The sequence below is a fragment of the Stegodyphus dumicola genome, chromosome 8, assembly GCF_044657685.1.
Source record: "Stegodyphus dumicola isolate Sdum_Otavi_A_Nest chromosome 8, ASM4465768v1".
NCBI lineage: Eukaryota > Metazoa > Arthropoda > Arachnida > Araneae > Eresidae > Stegodyphus > Stegodyphus dumicola.
The window spans coordinates 41,375,715-41,390,895 of record NC_140775.1 but is presented as its reverse complement, the minus strand read 5'-3'; the positions used below and the strand labels follow the sequence as shown (position 1 = coordinate 41,390,895).

General features: G+C 30.9%; 2 protein-coding genes across 8 annotated transcripts in view; one reads left to right on the top strand and one right to left on the bottom strand.

The window, feature by feature from the left end:
• Taz (tafazzin, phospholipid-lysophospholipid transacylase) overlaps positions 1 to 15,001 on the top strand; it is a 241,944-nt gene extending 226,943 nt beyond the window's left edge. The window contains exon 6 of one of the 2 annotated variants that reach the window (XM_085821772.1): positions 14,494 to 15,001. In XM_085821772.1, the coding sequence (XP_085677898.1) occupies positions 14,494 to 14,643 (150 nt within the window). In that variant the 3' untranslated portion in view covers positions 14,644 to 15,001. The remainder of the gene's footprint in view (positions 1 to 14,493) is intronic. The other variant, XM_085821768.1, reaches the window with a different exon arrangement.
• The window catches only part of LOC118183318 (uncharacterized), a 466,396-nt gene that overhangs the window by 107,841 nt on the left and 343,374 nt on the right, over positions 1 to 15,181 (bottom strand). For all 6 annotated transcript variants that reach the window (XM_035352811.2, XM_035352815.2, XM_035352813.2 and 3 more), the window contains one exon: positions 2,286 to 2,367. In XM_035352811.2, the coding sequence (XP_035208702.1) occupies positions 2,286 to 2,367 (82 nt within the window). The remainder of the gene's footprint in view (positions 1 to 2,285; positions 2,368 to 15,181) is intronic.

Genomic DNA, 15,181 nt, shown 5'->3' with positions numbered 1-15,181 from the left:
CACGGAAGATTTACATTTTTGATATTGTTGGCATAGAAAGCAAGCCAGCGAAATTACATCTTAGCACAGTAGAGAGCAAAAGCTGAAGTGCGTAGTTATGAAAGATGAAAGCACGCGAAGAGAAAAGTTTTGGTTTACAATTCGGTGATTGGTCGTCAAGAGGCATCTGGTATTAACGGTTACATAAGATCGCATGATTTATTTGAATGACGCAATGCAGATAAGTTATTACGATTTTAGAATAGAGAGGAAGAATTAATGTTTATAGTTATATTATAATTCTGATTCATACATTTTTATCTTACATATTCCCCCTTCAAAAGAAAAAGGCGTAGCGACAGAGAAGCCTTTTTAAAGAGAAAGAGTAAAAGCAAATGTGTAAAAAAAAAAAAAAAAAAAAAAAAAAAAAAAAAAAAAAAACTGTCCTGTAAAGTATAATTTATAAATATAAATTTTTTTAAAATAAATTTTTAATTTTTAGAGTCAAAGGTTCTTGTTATTACAGAATATCACAAAATAAACTTTTACATAATCATTACTTATAATTAAATTTAATGCACATAAATATTTATGATACTCATTTCCATACTGATAAATTATAATTTAACATCATAAATAATAGGATTAAGATTTTCAGAATTTATGGTTTCACCATTATCATCTTTCATTTACAAATCCTGATTTTACCAAACTGGAAGCCTTGCAATACTTCTAAACAAACATATCCATCAATAGGGCTGTCCTCTTGAGCTAACCAGTGTGTTGCACCTCCTATTTTGGTTGCAATCACCGCAAAAATAGTACATAAATATATATATACATATATATATATATAATTACAAAATAATTGCTTTGAAAACAAAATATAAATATGTCAAGTATTTTCGCGCCTTAAGCTGCTGAAAATTATCAGTAAAGACATAAAGTATGAAATTTAGAACTAATGTTTCACAAAGACCGAAAATTTGAAATTCATAATTAATAAATTTCAAATAATCCTATAACTGCAACAAAGAATTTAAAAAATGTTAAAATCAAAACCTTTAAACAAGCAATACCCCAATTAAAAATTTAACGAAATTTAAAGAAAAAAGAACATAACAGAAGAGAAATTCAGTCAACTTCAAAGCCATATCGTCAGGGGGGAGGAACACTGAAATCAATTGAAATCTCTCTTCTACAAAAATTATTAGAAGATTCTAAATTTCTTAATTTATGTCAAAATATTATATATATATACACACCCAGTCTGTTATTCGGTTTAGTCAGCTCAGTTTTTTTAAATTCTTATATGTTGGTAAATTGTGCATTTTTTGCTTTAAAAATGATTGAATTATGTTGTTCTTATTTTCCGGTTAAGGTTTTTATGCCTTTAGTTAATCTGCATGCAGTAGTTGTAGAATTGTATAAGCACTTAAACAATTTAAAAGTTGTTTAAGTGCGGCTATGCCTAATTTTTTTTTTTTTTTACCATAGCAGCCATATTTGCTTACATTTGCACCTTCAGTGTTATTTTGCCGAGTGGACCAAAGGAAACTTTTAGCTTTGTGCACCGAAAAATCTGGCTTCTTGCTTGCTGTCCGAATTGCTTGTTTTTGTGTAGAAACTATAATTTTAATTGTAAAATTTTTTTTAAAAAATTGTTTTAACTGTATTTGGTGTTTTATGTTTTTCTATACCTTTCAATATTTAATATAGATATTTTGAGTTTTTATGTATTTTTGCCTTGTTACGAAGTGAGAACTGAATTAATTGAATGAGAGCGATATTAATTCAGAAGTCAAACAACAAATTCAGAAGTCAAACAACAAAAATCAGCGTTATACCTACAAAAGAGCGATATCTCTAATGAAATTCGAGGAAATAAGTTTAAATGAAAGGCAGGAAAAAGTGCGTATAATTTAACATTCCATACAAGGAAGTCATGTGTTATACACATCAGATTTTTTTCAATTTGATGCAGAAAATAATACTAACTTCTATATAGCTTTTCAACAGTAAATCTTGAGACGTAGATTTATGAGGAATAAAGATAGTGCTACAAAAGGGATGCTATTAGTTTGAAATAAAGGTTTGTATAACAAATATACATTTAAAAGATACACTTCAGGTTGAGTTAGTAGACTTTTCTCGTTTCATCTTAAGTATTAAATGGTGTTTATACACTGTAAACTCCTTCTTTTCATTAAAAATTATTTATGAAGGATGCATTTTAATATGCTATCATTAATATTAAAGAATACATTTCTAACACATTATTTATAGTAAAATAAAAGTTAAATTACCGTTTAACAGCATCGAGAGCTGCATCATCATCATCTTCATCAGGCATTGCATTCCACAGTTCTCCGGAAGGAACTTCACCGTCTGAGGGAAAAATGAAACATAAGCTATGTAATTAAGAGTTCATGTAGTAAAATTCAGTTCCGATGAAATGCTTTTCATTATCTTATCAGAGAAAAGCAAAACGATGCAATAATAATAATAATAATAATATTTCTCGTGTATTTAAGATTAGAATGATTAACTTGAAATACAGTCCTATGAACCAGCTTTTGCAAATCTTTCTTAATTAAACTAAATTTAATGCTTTTATTTTTAACATCATTATATAAAGCATTTAAGACACTAAAAATGCTCAGTAGCTTTATATTCATAGAAAATTTTGGGAAGACGAAAATTAATATACGGGTACAATACTCATATCAAAGGTAAGGAATTGTTTTTATCAGAACGGATCACACCCGCTATTTCACAACTGGTATTTTGCGCAACATTTTACATATTAAAGATAGTTCTAAACCATAGGCATTTAGTTTCCTTGATTTTCTTTTCTTCTGATGCTTATTTGTAAGAAAAAACAAGATTAAAGACTTATCAGACAACTGAAAAATCTACTTATTAATTAAGAGTAATAAATCACGAAAACTGCATTCAACCGTTGTTTAAAACAGGGTTTATTAACTGTGGGTGGCGACACCCAAAGGAGTCAAGGGACCTGCAGACGGAGGTCGCCAAAAATTTTAGCAGTTTTGATATTTCTTTCACTTATTATCACAATTTTACAATTATCAAATATTTTTACACATTGTATCTGAAATTAGATAAACATGAGACAATGCAGACAAAGAAAAAACCGAAAACGTTTCGACGCATTTCTTTTTATAATATAAACATTCATTTTCCTTGCTTTGCACGTGACGTTGTCATTTCGTCTGTTACTTATTTAAAATTTTCACATTGTTATATGTCTTAAAATTAGAAATTAATGACCTAAAACTGCAATAGTATATTACAGTACGAGTGAAAAAATTGACAGTTTCACTCATGCGAGTGTCGGATATTAGCAATACTTATGGGATCCCACAAAATGTTTGTAAATGTTATGGGGTCCTGGAGGTCGCGAAAAAATCTCAGTGATAAAAAGGGGTTGTGACTGAAAAAAGTTTAAGAAACCCTGGTTTAAAGGAACACCATTCATTTAAATTTAATTTCCCTTTAATTGAGAATAAATTAGCAGTAAATTTAGATTCTTGCTGAGAAAATAACTTTTGCAATAATTCACTTATTTTTATAAAGGTGACAAACATATACCAAACGTAAGTTTTATATTGAATACCAGCCTGAGGATGTCAACGATTACAACATGAAAAGACAAATAAATAACAGACATTTTTAACCAAAATCTGGCGATGATTTCTTTGTTTTCAGTAGATAACATTTTACTGAAATGTAGCAAGTAATAAAATAGCACGCAAAAATATTCTAGCTTGCACAGAAGCATTAACCATAGGCTAGCAACTACCACATATGAAAAATATTTCCAGCATATTACCTCAAAAAATTTAGGCTGCAATGAAGGGGCCATATTCTATAGGGATTTTATAAAGATATTATTATATATTTATTACATATGAAAAAGTTCATGAAATTAACCAGATGATCCAAAAGTATTCAGAACAAATTACTGTTCAACTGATTCACTCAGCCATTGTTAAGTAATACATAAATAAATTACTTAACATTAAATAATTTACAGGGTATCTTCTTGGGTGGAAGTTTCAGGGAGAACTTTCTACATTTTTTACTTATAACAGATGAAGAGCACAAATATATTATTAACCTTTGATCACAAGATGAAAATATCCAATGATTTTATCTATTCAGCCTATAACTATTTCATTGCTTAATTATTTGTCAACTTTGTTCATTAATAAGCCATTAGGAAGTGAATTTGGTAATACATGCAAGGTCTTTGAGATCTTTGAGATTCTCTGTTGCATGTTAAGGTCTTTGAGATCCTTAAGATTCTCTGTTGCATGTTAAGGTTTTTGAGGTAATTTTAACGTTATTTTGAAACTTTTTCAAATGTTCTAAAACTAGCAGAATTTAAATAAAATATTATTAAGTGTAAAGTACTAATGAAGAAAAATTTTAAAAAGGAATATAATGAAAATTCATTACTATTTCATAAATGTAAACAAGATGACTACGATGCAATTAATGAAAGGACAACAATTTTGTATACAGGCTAATATTACATTTTCAAGCTCAATTAAGCATATTATTCAAACTTATTTCAGTCTTCTAAGCTTAGAAAAGTATTAAATTTGCAAAACAATTTATATAAAACACTATAATTAATTCATTACATATCGAATTTAAAGCAAAATTTAATATAAAGTTTTGTTCGGTGATTTAGTACAAATTCGAAAAGAAAACATAAAATTAATGCTAAATTTTTTTGACTAAATTTATTTTACAAAATTTTCGTAAGAAATGTACATTTTGGTCAAAAGGAGAGATTATTTCTTTTTATACTAATTAGGATAAAAATATTAAATTTGTTCCGAATAGATAGCTTGATGATACATATTTAATATAAGAAGGATGGACAGAGAAGTAAGAGGGATAATAAGTATACATAATATATTTACAACCACTTAACACTGAATGCTGTTTAATACTAGGGTAAGGTTTTTAATACTAACGTCGGATTTTGATCAAATTAAATACTGATGCATTTACCTTATTTTATTTTGTAAATGATGGTTAAACATTTTTCTTAATGAAAATATTACAATCTGCGATAAGTTATGACAAAAATATTTAGGAAGTGAAAATTATACATTGTTTATTTATGTTCTCACATAACGCAAAATTTAGGGAAAGCAAAACATCAAATAAATTTACAGGTGCTTAGATAATTTCACTCCATTTCAGAAGCGTTGAAAAATGGAAAATTGCGTGTTTCTAGGCGCCATAAACAAATGGGTACAGTTAATGGGTACAGTTCAAAAACTAAGATTGATGACTGAGGCTAGTAAAAACCGTACTTTTTGCGGGTCGTATAAAAAGAATAAAAAAATAGCACTTTATCTCAGCTATTAAAAAAAAAAACAATTTTAGATTATTCTTCCCCCCGATTGCTTTTCACCGCCTCTTATGTTGTTTTCAGGAAGAAAAAAAAAACTCACTTTAAGAAATTTATAAACGCTTTTCGTCTCGAAAATTTTTATTTTGTTAAATGTAACAAAATATATATGTTTCTTTTTTATAAAGGTCCTTTTTGAGAATTTGTTTTTGACAAATACTTTCAACAATTACGACGAGATAAAAAACGCTGTTTTTTAATTGTAGATATATTGGGTCATATAAAAAGTCTCCGTGGTTTTTTGCCACTAGATGGTGTTGATGCCTATATATCCGGCAGTCGTCCGATTGTCTCCACAGCTAACTGCTGTGAATTGTCTCAAACGAACATCTGCTTAAAAGGTGCCATTCAGCTTTCATTGTTTATGGAGATAATTTTCTAATTCGTTGCTCCTGTAAAAAGTTATAGTGAACTGAAAATGAGCGAAATATCTGAAGAAATACTCTATGTAATGCTTTTTGACTATAAAAAAGGTAATAAAGCTGCAAAAAGACGCCGAAAAATTTGTGAAGTGTACGTTGAGAATGCTGTGAGTGGACGAAGGACCCAGGAGTGGTTTGCTCGAGTCCATTTCGAAAATTTTGATGTCAAAGAATTCGGAACTGTCCATTGAGCTGCTGCAATCTGGCGAAACCGTCAATTCGGCCCTGTATTGCGCACACCTCGACAGTATGAACGAAGCAATACAGAAAGAGCGACCAGAACCGACCAAAAGAAAGGAAGTCGTATTCCATCATGACAATGTGCAACCACACACATCTTTGATGACTCGGAACAAATTGACGGAACTTAATTTCGGAACGGGAAGTTTAGATGCATCCACCGTATAGCCCGGAACTCGCACCGTCTGACTACCATTTGTTTCGGTCTCTGCAAAACTCTCTTTATGTTGAAAAATTGGCCGACCGAAGGGCCGATGAAAATCACTTGGCCAAGGTTTTCGACGATAAACCACAGAAGTTCTACACCGATGGAATTATGAAGTCACCCGAAAAATGACAAAAGATCAATAGGTACTTGGTTGAAATTGATTTTTAATAAAGTAAATTTGAGTTAAAAATGTACCAAAAAACCGCGGAGAGTTTTTATATGGCCCAACATATTATACTGAATATGACCTTCTGTGATCGGTATAGTGATTAGTGATGTTAGCTCCCACATCCTGGGTTCCAAGTCCGAACTCCGAAGAGGCTTATAGCTACTTGATATTTAGTTAGATTTATTGATAAATAATAAAAATTTTTTTTCGAAGATATGACTGGGGATTTTTTACGCATTATTTTAGTCCTCGATGTGTGGCTTCCGAACAACTTTGGTTCGGAAGATAAGTTTTTAATTTTTTTAATTATACATATTTATTTACAATTTTTATTAATTTTTCCTTATTAATATATTTATTATTACTTTTTGTTACATTATTTTTTTGTGGGGAATCTTTCTTTTTATTACACGTTTTTTTCCTCTAACAACAAATTATGGAAAATATTTGGTAACGACTATTCTAGAAAAAACGTTTAAAAAATTAAAATCACTATTAGTTTATTTGTAGTCAGAAGTTGCTTGGTTGAAGTAGTCGCATTCATTGCTCGATATCTGCAGTGAAAACGAAGCAAAAACAATAAAAGCAAAGTAACAACAACAATAATCGTAAAACTTCCAGTGTTCAGACTTTTTCCAGCTTTTAATGATGTTGATCACGCCAGTGCAGGATAATACTATTCTAATTTTCAAATTATTTATGCTAGATATTATTCCAACTTAGCGAAGTTTTGATACACGATATTCCTACTTCACGATGATACAAAATCATACTCCAGATTTTGGATTTTAATTTTTTTCCCTGTGGCGAACAGTATGTGGCACGATGTTTTATCCGACAAAAGTACAGACAGGCAGGTACAGAATGAATTTTCTCGTTTGCTCCAGGGAAATTCGCAATTAGAAGAAGTAAGTTCCAGCGTTGAATGTTAGTAGCTTCTTGGTATATTCTGATAAGTATCGACGTTTCATTGCCTATTATAAATCATTCTCAAGTGTCACCAAAAGAAGGAAATTTATGACCTTGCTGCGGTAACTTCTCTGTTATCCAAATATTAATTTAAGTTTGAGGCTTCTATAATTCTTGAAGCCCACTGTGCTATCAGCTGCGTATGTTAATGGTGAATATCCAAGTGATGATAAAGATCTTAACTTTCAGGTAATGTTCAAAAAATTAAATGAGGTACACAAAATATTATCACAAAAAAATTATTTAAAATGGCATTATACTATTTGAGTTAATTGATTTTACCTTCTGTTAAGTTAGTAACATTAAGTATTCTGATGGCATTTTAGATAGGTTAAAGTGTGTTGTTTTGTAAGTTAAGGGGCATTTTTGTTTTATTATTTTAACTTACACTGGATTCATCATGACATATCCTCGTTGTAAGTCGAGGAACAAAGAATGAGTATTTCATAAATTTCAGTGAAAGTTTTAGTTTCTCAGAACTTAATAATATTTTCAGACCTTCGCGAATAGCTAGAACTCTGATTTCCCTCTTATTTAATAATAGTACGATATGAACATAGAGGTTTGATAATTATCCTTACATGAAGTACATTTAACTACATATGTATTGAATATTTATTAGTTTTATGAATGTACAATCAAAATGTAGCAAAGGAGAGTGATATCAATACATCTTCGATTGAGAACGATTTAACCGAACAGCTTTAATCTTGCGACATAAAGAAATTTTGTAATTATTATTATATTAACATTCATCTATCAACTTGAAGACCTATTAATGACAAGTGGGTTGAAGCCATATTAACATTCATTTGTCAACTACCAATGGCAAGTAGGAGTAAAGCCACAAATTAGTTGTACTTCTCGATAGATCTAACACATCAAAGGTCGAACAGATATCATTGATGTTCATCCTGTTTTGCTTCCCGGTGAACGAGTAGCAGCACGGGTTTTAGCGGTTCCCCCCCTCCTATATGTAATGTGAATTAAGACTGATTTTCCTTATAAATCATTCACAAAGGCTTCTGTTAGAAGGTAGAAAACAATGCAGGCTTTACGATAAACATTTAAGTCAAACTTATCTATTTCTCGAGATTGTTCAAGTTTGTAATATAAAAGATTTTTATGTTTGATTTCATGTGAACCGGCCAGGTTCCTTAGTATACTTTGCTATAATTAAATAATTCAATTTATTAATGCGAAATCATGCAATTTTTTTTTGGAATTTCCTAAGATGTAGATCTTTGGTTTACAAATGAAAGCATCTTAAAATTGCTTTCCAGGCTATTATTCCTGTTTTGATTTCACAGTTCTCATTTAGAAAATATGGATTTGCGCAGGTATAATTTTGATTACAGAAAACAAAATTTAAAAAAGTGTAGAGTCAATAGCTATACCATTGCAGAAACATGAATAATACGCAATTCTTTCGCCGGGATTTGAACTCCGGACTGTCCGAATACGTGTCGAGTGTGCTACAAGTTGCACTACGAAAACATGCCAAAAAGAGGGAGATATAAGTTCTATAGTCTCCCTTTTAAAGGGCGAGGGGACCCAATCGCTAAATCCTGGTGGTGATGAATTATCATTCCCACCTTTTAGTTCGGGCGTCATTTGTAGAGTCATTTAAAACTTTTCTTTTCGAAGTCAGGAAACTGAAGGAATCCGCAGTGCCATCGCCGGGATTCGAATTCCGGACTCCCGGATACGCGTCAAATGTGCTTCCAGTTATATCACAAAGGGCATGTGGAAAGGAGCGAGAAAATACATTAAAATAAAAAATCTCCTGATACATTCATTGGTTGTAAAATGCTGGCTCAAGATACACATCAATCTATTTTCAACATTCAGATTTATGATTTGCATACATAACTCGGTAGTTTCAGAAAAAGATCTTTTCGAATTGGCATGCTGAAAATGTTTTAAAGGAGTTTCTCACGAACGGCCAAACAATTCAACTCAAGAAATTCCCAGCTGAAAGATCCCATGCAGAGAAGAGCTACAAAATTGCCTGTCTAAAAAAATGAAAAATAGTTTATAATCTAGCGAAGCGATAAAATGCTGTTTTGTTGCCGAATATATTCTGAAACATGTGTTGCCAAAATTAAGGAACATGACTAGACAACTTTTGCGAGCGTGCAGCCATGCGGAATGAAGGATTGACTCTTGGTGACATCAATTTAGTGGAGGATAGCAATTGTGCTATGTCCAATCACGCTAAATTACATTGCTCTGAATATTATGAAGGAAATATTTTTTTTTCCTTTCAAGATTTTGTTTAGAATACTGTTAAAAAGAATGTCTCCTAAATTCGCTGGATTTGTATAATGAGTGAATTTCTAATGTTAAAGAAACAATATGGCAACTAAAGCGTGTGAGTAGGGATTATTATAATGCAGGGTTACTTGAGAAAGTTAGTTACGGGATTTATATCTTGAAATATTGGTTATAGACATATCACTTTCAGTTACAAAATTTTCAAATTAAGGTGTAGAACTGTATGATAACTATCGCAACACTGTGGTTGAAAAGGGTTTTGCATAAACAAAATCTAAATTTTTTATTGAACACAGTAGATCGAATTTAGTACAAATTTACTGAAGATAGAATTTATTGATTTATGTCATTTTTCTATATTTATTGCTGACTTTAATTCGGAATTTAAGATAACAAATTTAAAAAGAAGTAGCCTCTATTAACAGATTAATGGCTCTCACTTAGGTGACAAAAATTCATTATGAAATTTATACTTCATTCGTGAATTTTTGAATATGTTTAGAAAGCTCGTGTAACCGAGTTTTCATATAAAAATTATTTAAATATACAGAATGTTTTACAGAACATAAAAATAAGCCGCATGCACGATGTACAATAATAAAAAAAAATAAATAAACGGAATATGCGAATTAAATGTAAATATGCTAATGAATACATTTTCCAAACGGCCTGTAGCAACTTCATTGGTTGTAAATAAAACATAAATTATAATTTAATTATTTTAATATAAATTATTACATTTAATTATTTTAATATATTGTCCGGGAATTGAAGCTTTATTATACGCTAGAAATAATAAATTCAACTTTTTACGCAAACTTATGCTTGTACTAATAATGAATAAAAAGGTATAATTAAAGTTGAATGAACTTAAAAAGTTTTCTTGCAACAGAATCTATGAAATTCCTATTAAAACGATAATAGCGTATTTATAACTTGCCAGCAATATATTTAGTTTGGATGCTGACAAATATCTATTAGTTACAGAATACAGTAATAAAGATAAAGATTTTTCATAATTAAATATAACAAGGATTTGCAAATATAGAAGTAAACAAGCTTTTTTGCTAAACGGCCTCGTGGAAAAGCCAACGAATGAGTTCAGACCGTGTTGACCCCAAACGTGTATTTGGGCAGGTGCACTCCACATGTTTTAATCGATATGTATCCGGCATTAGTTTTAACGTTTTTTTTAGTTTTAAGTTATGCTGTCATTTAAGCTGTACGATTAATCAGAAGTCCATTTGATTAATATAAATCGTTTTGGAAATCATCATTTGGAGATAAATTTTGAAAAATAATAATTTACATCTTCGATAATTAAATGGAGAGAATAAAATTTTTTGTTCTTACGGGAATATTTTAAATATAATGAAAAGGAAATATTTTTGTTACTATCTCTGAAATCTCCAATATAAAAGTCACTGAAAGCTACAGGAAAAGAAATAGCTTGAAGCAATTTTAGGCAAATTTGTAAGATATTATCACCCTCTTTGCTTCATATGTTCGTGATGTAACTGGAAGCACGTCCGTCCAGCAATCGAAGTGTTCGGAGTTGTAATTCCGGTGAAAACATCACTGATTTGTTTTGTCACTTGTTCTGATAAACATTTAGTTACTCTATAGTGGCTCCCAAACTAAAATGTGGTGGAATTCGTCACATCTAGAACATGGCGATTGCATTCCCGCGTCTCTAGTCGCCTTTTAAGTGGGGGAGAATATAAGGAATTTCCTCCCTCTTTACTTCTGTGCCTTCATGGTATAGTTGGAAGCACATCCAGCAAGTCCATAGTTCGAATCTCAGCATAGTATTGTACGAGGCACCCTAGCGAGAGCACATTTTCTGCTTCGACAAATTAAGGATTCTACAAATTTTATCTCCAACAATACTGTTTGAAGGACGATGTTCGATGATGTCATGCATTTAAACAGGAAGAGAATGATTCGTGGGAGAATATGTGTTTACGAGTTTAAGTACGCCTTTCAGGGAGGATGAAATAATTATTATTGAAAATATGGTACAGCCAAATGAAATTTTAAAACTGACTTTGTGAGTGATTTCTTAGAGTTTCTGGAAAAGCAACAATGGCGAACTTTCATACAAATAAGAATTTGAACTAGGAAATTGTAGAATTAAGTATTAAAGAAAAAGATCAGTGTCACAAAAATGGTTGAAAATTTCGAACTATGGACTCTTGTTCTAACTATTTTAATTAAAAACAATTCTAACTTTGAAGTTTTCGCAAAGTATCTATTTCAGTCAAAAAGATATTTTTTACATTATTTAAGGAGAACACGAAGGTGAAAAACTCATTTAGTACATGATGTTAAAAAGAAAATAAGCAAAGATACTAAAAGCAAACTTGACGATATATAATCGTACAATAACTTATAGAAACCGCTTTATATTTGAAATCCGTGTATACTATATAACTTACGTTATCAGAGTGTTATAATAATAAAGAATCGCATAATCATTAATAAAATTAATATAACATGTTAATAAAAATTAATAAAAATTATATGACCCTTTTTCCTTCCATTCTAACGTCTTACTCTGAATTACAAGCATTTATCTTTTTATTTTATCTCACTATTAGTTAATACTTATACTTCATTAGTTAATATCATACATCAACATGAAAGCAGTTCCTTTCTTTGTACTTTCATTCTGCCTGTCCTTTACGCCATAATGTTGGCCTCTAAATTTGCATTCATAAATTGGCATGGCCCATTCCAGATTTGAGGAGCGTTTTGGAAGAACCATTATGATTTAGAACCTCATGAAAATTTCCATAAAGTTCATGTACGTCATCTTTAAGGTTGGCAAAATCTGGATGCATTACTTTCAAATCTAAAGATACAACTATTAAATATACTAATACTGACAAAAAGAATCGACGTAACAAGCCTAAATTTGCGGGACTCGAATTTCGAGGATTAAAAAGAACTTCATCTTCAGCTGCAGGAATGAAAATGACGGTAACTAGATCTCAGACTTAACAGTGACACCCTAATAAAATAAAATCTATGCTACACATCAGGACATGGTGGGATCTAAAGATGATGGGTGCCTTGTTGCTCTTATTTCATCTTTACGAGAAGAATGCGAAGAGTACTTCTTATCAGATAACACTCATATTTAAGTTCAAAGAAGAAACCTTTCAAATCTGATATAAAATTAGAAACTTTACATGAGAGGAAAAATAAACAAAATAAATATTTTAATAAAATGACTGTTAAAAAATCTGGAGAAGATTCAAACTTTATTGTTGCATCAGAGAGTTTAATAAGGTTATTTTATGTTCTTGCTGAGCTTGCAGTTTACCTGTTTCCTTTTGGACTCACTTCTGCTAACACAACTTTTGTTTTACCTTTTTAACCTTACTGTTAAACATCCGATGAAATTTATCAGTAAAATCACAAAATATTTAAAAGCTCCATATCATTAGAATTCCTAATAAACTGTTGTCATCTACTTCTTTTGTAATCACTATATTATTATTTTTTAAAATAATGTATTGCGATAATATGTAGCTGCAACATTCTTTTATTTATGTAACCATAATAATTTATTTTCACTGTATTATTTCTTTAATAATAATACATGGTGATAACATTTGGCAGCAGCATCGTTTTATTTGAAAAGTGATACGGAAGAGAAAGTGCTGATCGAGACTAATAGGGCATCTTTGCTGCTAATAAAAATAGAAATTTAAAGGTTAAAAGAATTTCATTTCTCAAAAATATACATAGAATACATATATACGTATACAACTATTTATTTGTGGTTAATTAAGAATGCTTAATTTACCATATGTAAAAAAACTATAAAAGCATTACAATACGGCTTGTAGCCGTCTAAATAAAAAAACGACCAACTAAGCACTTAAAAAAATTATCTCTTTTTTTCGTTCAGAGTGGAAGAGAGAAGGAAATTCCTCATGTTGTTAGCGTCACCAACATCCTGTGGTCGTCAAATGCTTCGCAGTTAGTGGCCTAAATAGAAAAATGAATGACACTTCAGAGGACAAAGCATTCGTACAAGCTGGGAAGCATTTCATTTCATTTTTTGGCTATTCAGAAGCCGGCAATTTATGTAAGCGATCACTTTGAGTTATTTACATAATCACGCATTTATTCAATAAATGCGTGTGCTGAAAGAGACTCCCACGGCTTTTGCTGTAATGAATATAGATGTAAAAAATGAGGCTTTCATCTATTTATGTGCATTGAAGGAATTTAATAAACCAAAGAAATATGGAACAATTCAAAGACGTTTCCTATTTCTGTTTCATTAAAATTCATTCTGTTTCTGTTACAGTAAAGTCCCTCTTAAACGGCACCCGGTTAAGCAGTAATATCAAAATAATGGCCCTTCAATAAATTTAAATCCTAAATTTAGGCCTATAAGAAAGTACATAAAGGGCTAATCATCCGAAGACTTAAGTGTTGATGATATTTGTGTTATGTTTCTGCCTCCTAACGAAACAAGCCTTACGCTACTAGTAAATCAAGGCATTATACATAATATAAAGATAAACTACTGATTTCTTTTTATGCATCTACATATGAACTTTAAAAGTAGTATCGACGATTTTCAAAAACATTTTACACTGAAGGACTTCATGTTTTCTTTTTCTCTTTCTTGTAAAGATATAATGAGCATTACTTTAAGTCGCTATTGGTGTAAATTGTGGCTTACTATTATGTTAGAATACGATTTGAGTGACAAAAATTCATGTTAATATAAGGTATTTTCTCCCTCTTTCAGGTATGTCTTTGTGGCGTAATGGTAGCACACTCGATGCGTATTCGAGAGGCCCAGGTTCGAGTTCCGGTGAAGGCATTGCAGGTTTTTCATGTCTCCTGCTTCAAAATAACCTACACCACAATACTTCAAAGTAACCTACAACTACCTTGACTCTACACTATTTGGTTTTAAAACAAGACCAGTGCCCGTGTCAGACATCTTGGATTTTCATACGCATTCGGAAAAGATTTGAGTAGAAAACTGAGTTTCTGTCGCACTCTCTCAAGAGGATGGTGAAATAATCGAAAACGTACTGGGAAAAAAGAAAAGTGATGAGTAGGTAAGGAATAATGAAGATGAAAACTACAAGCACAGCAATAAAGTTACGTGGAAAGGAAGCGACGAAGAACTGCAGACTTTTCAAAAGATTTTCCGAGAAGCGTTCACTTGCTATATGTTCGTACTAGACGAGGCTGCATTGTATACACAGCGATTTTATAAATCTACGGCGACTGTCTTGTAAGCAGGCAGCCAATCGAAGTTAAATGCTATCATACTAAATTTGTAATTTTTAGGTGATAATAAATATGATAATTTAAAAAGTTTCTTTAATTTTGTTTCTCTGAAACATAAAATCATGCCTGTGTGTTTCAATTTTAAACAATTTGTACGATTTTCGATATTATTTATTTAACTGTGGCCGATAGAT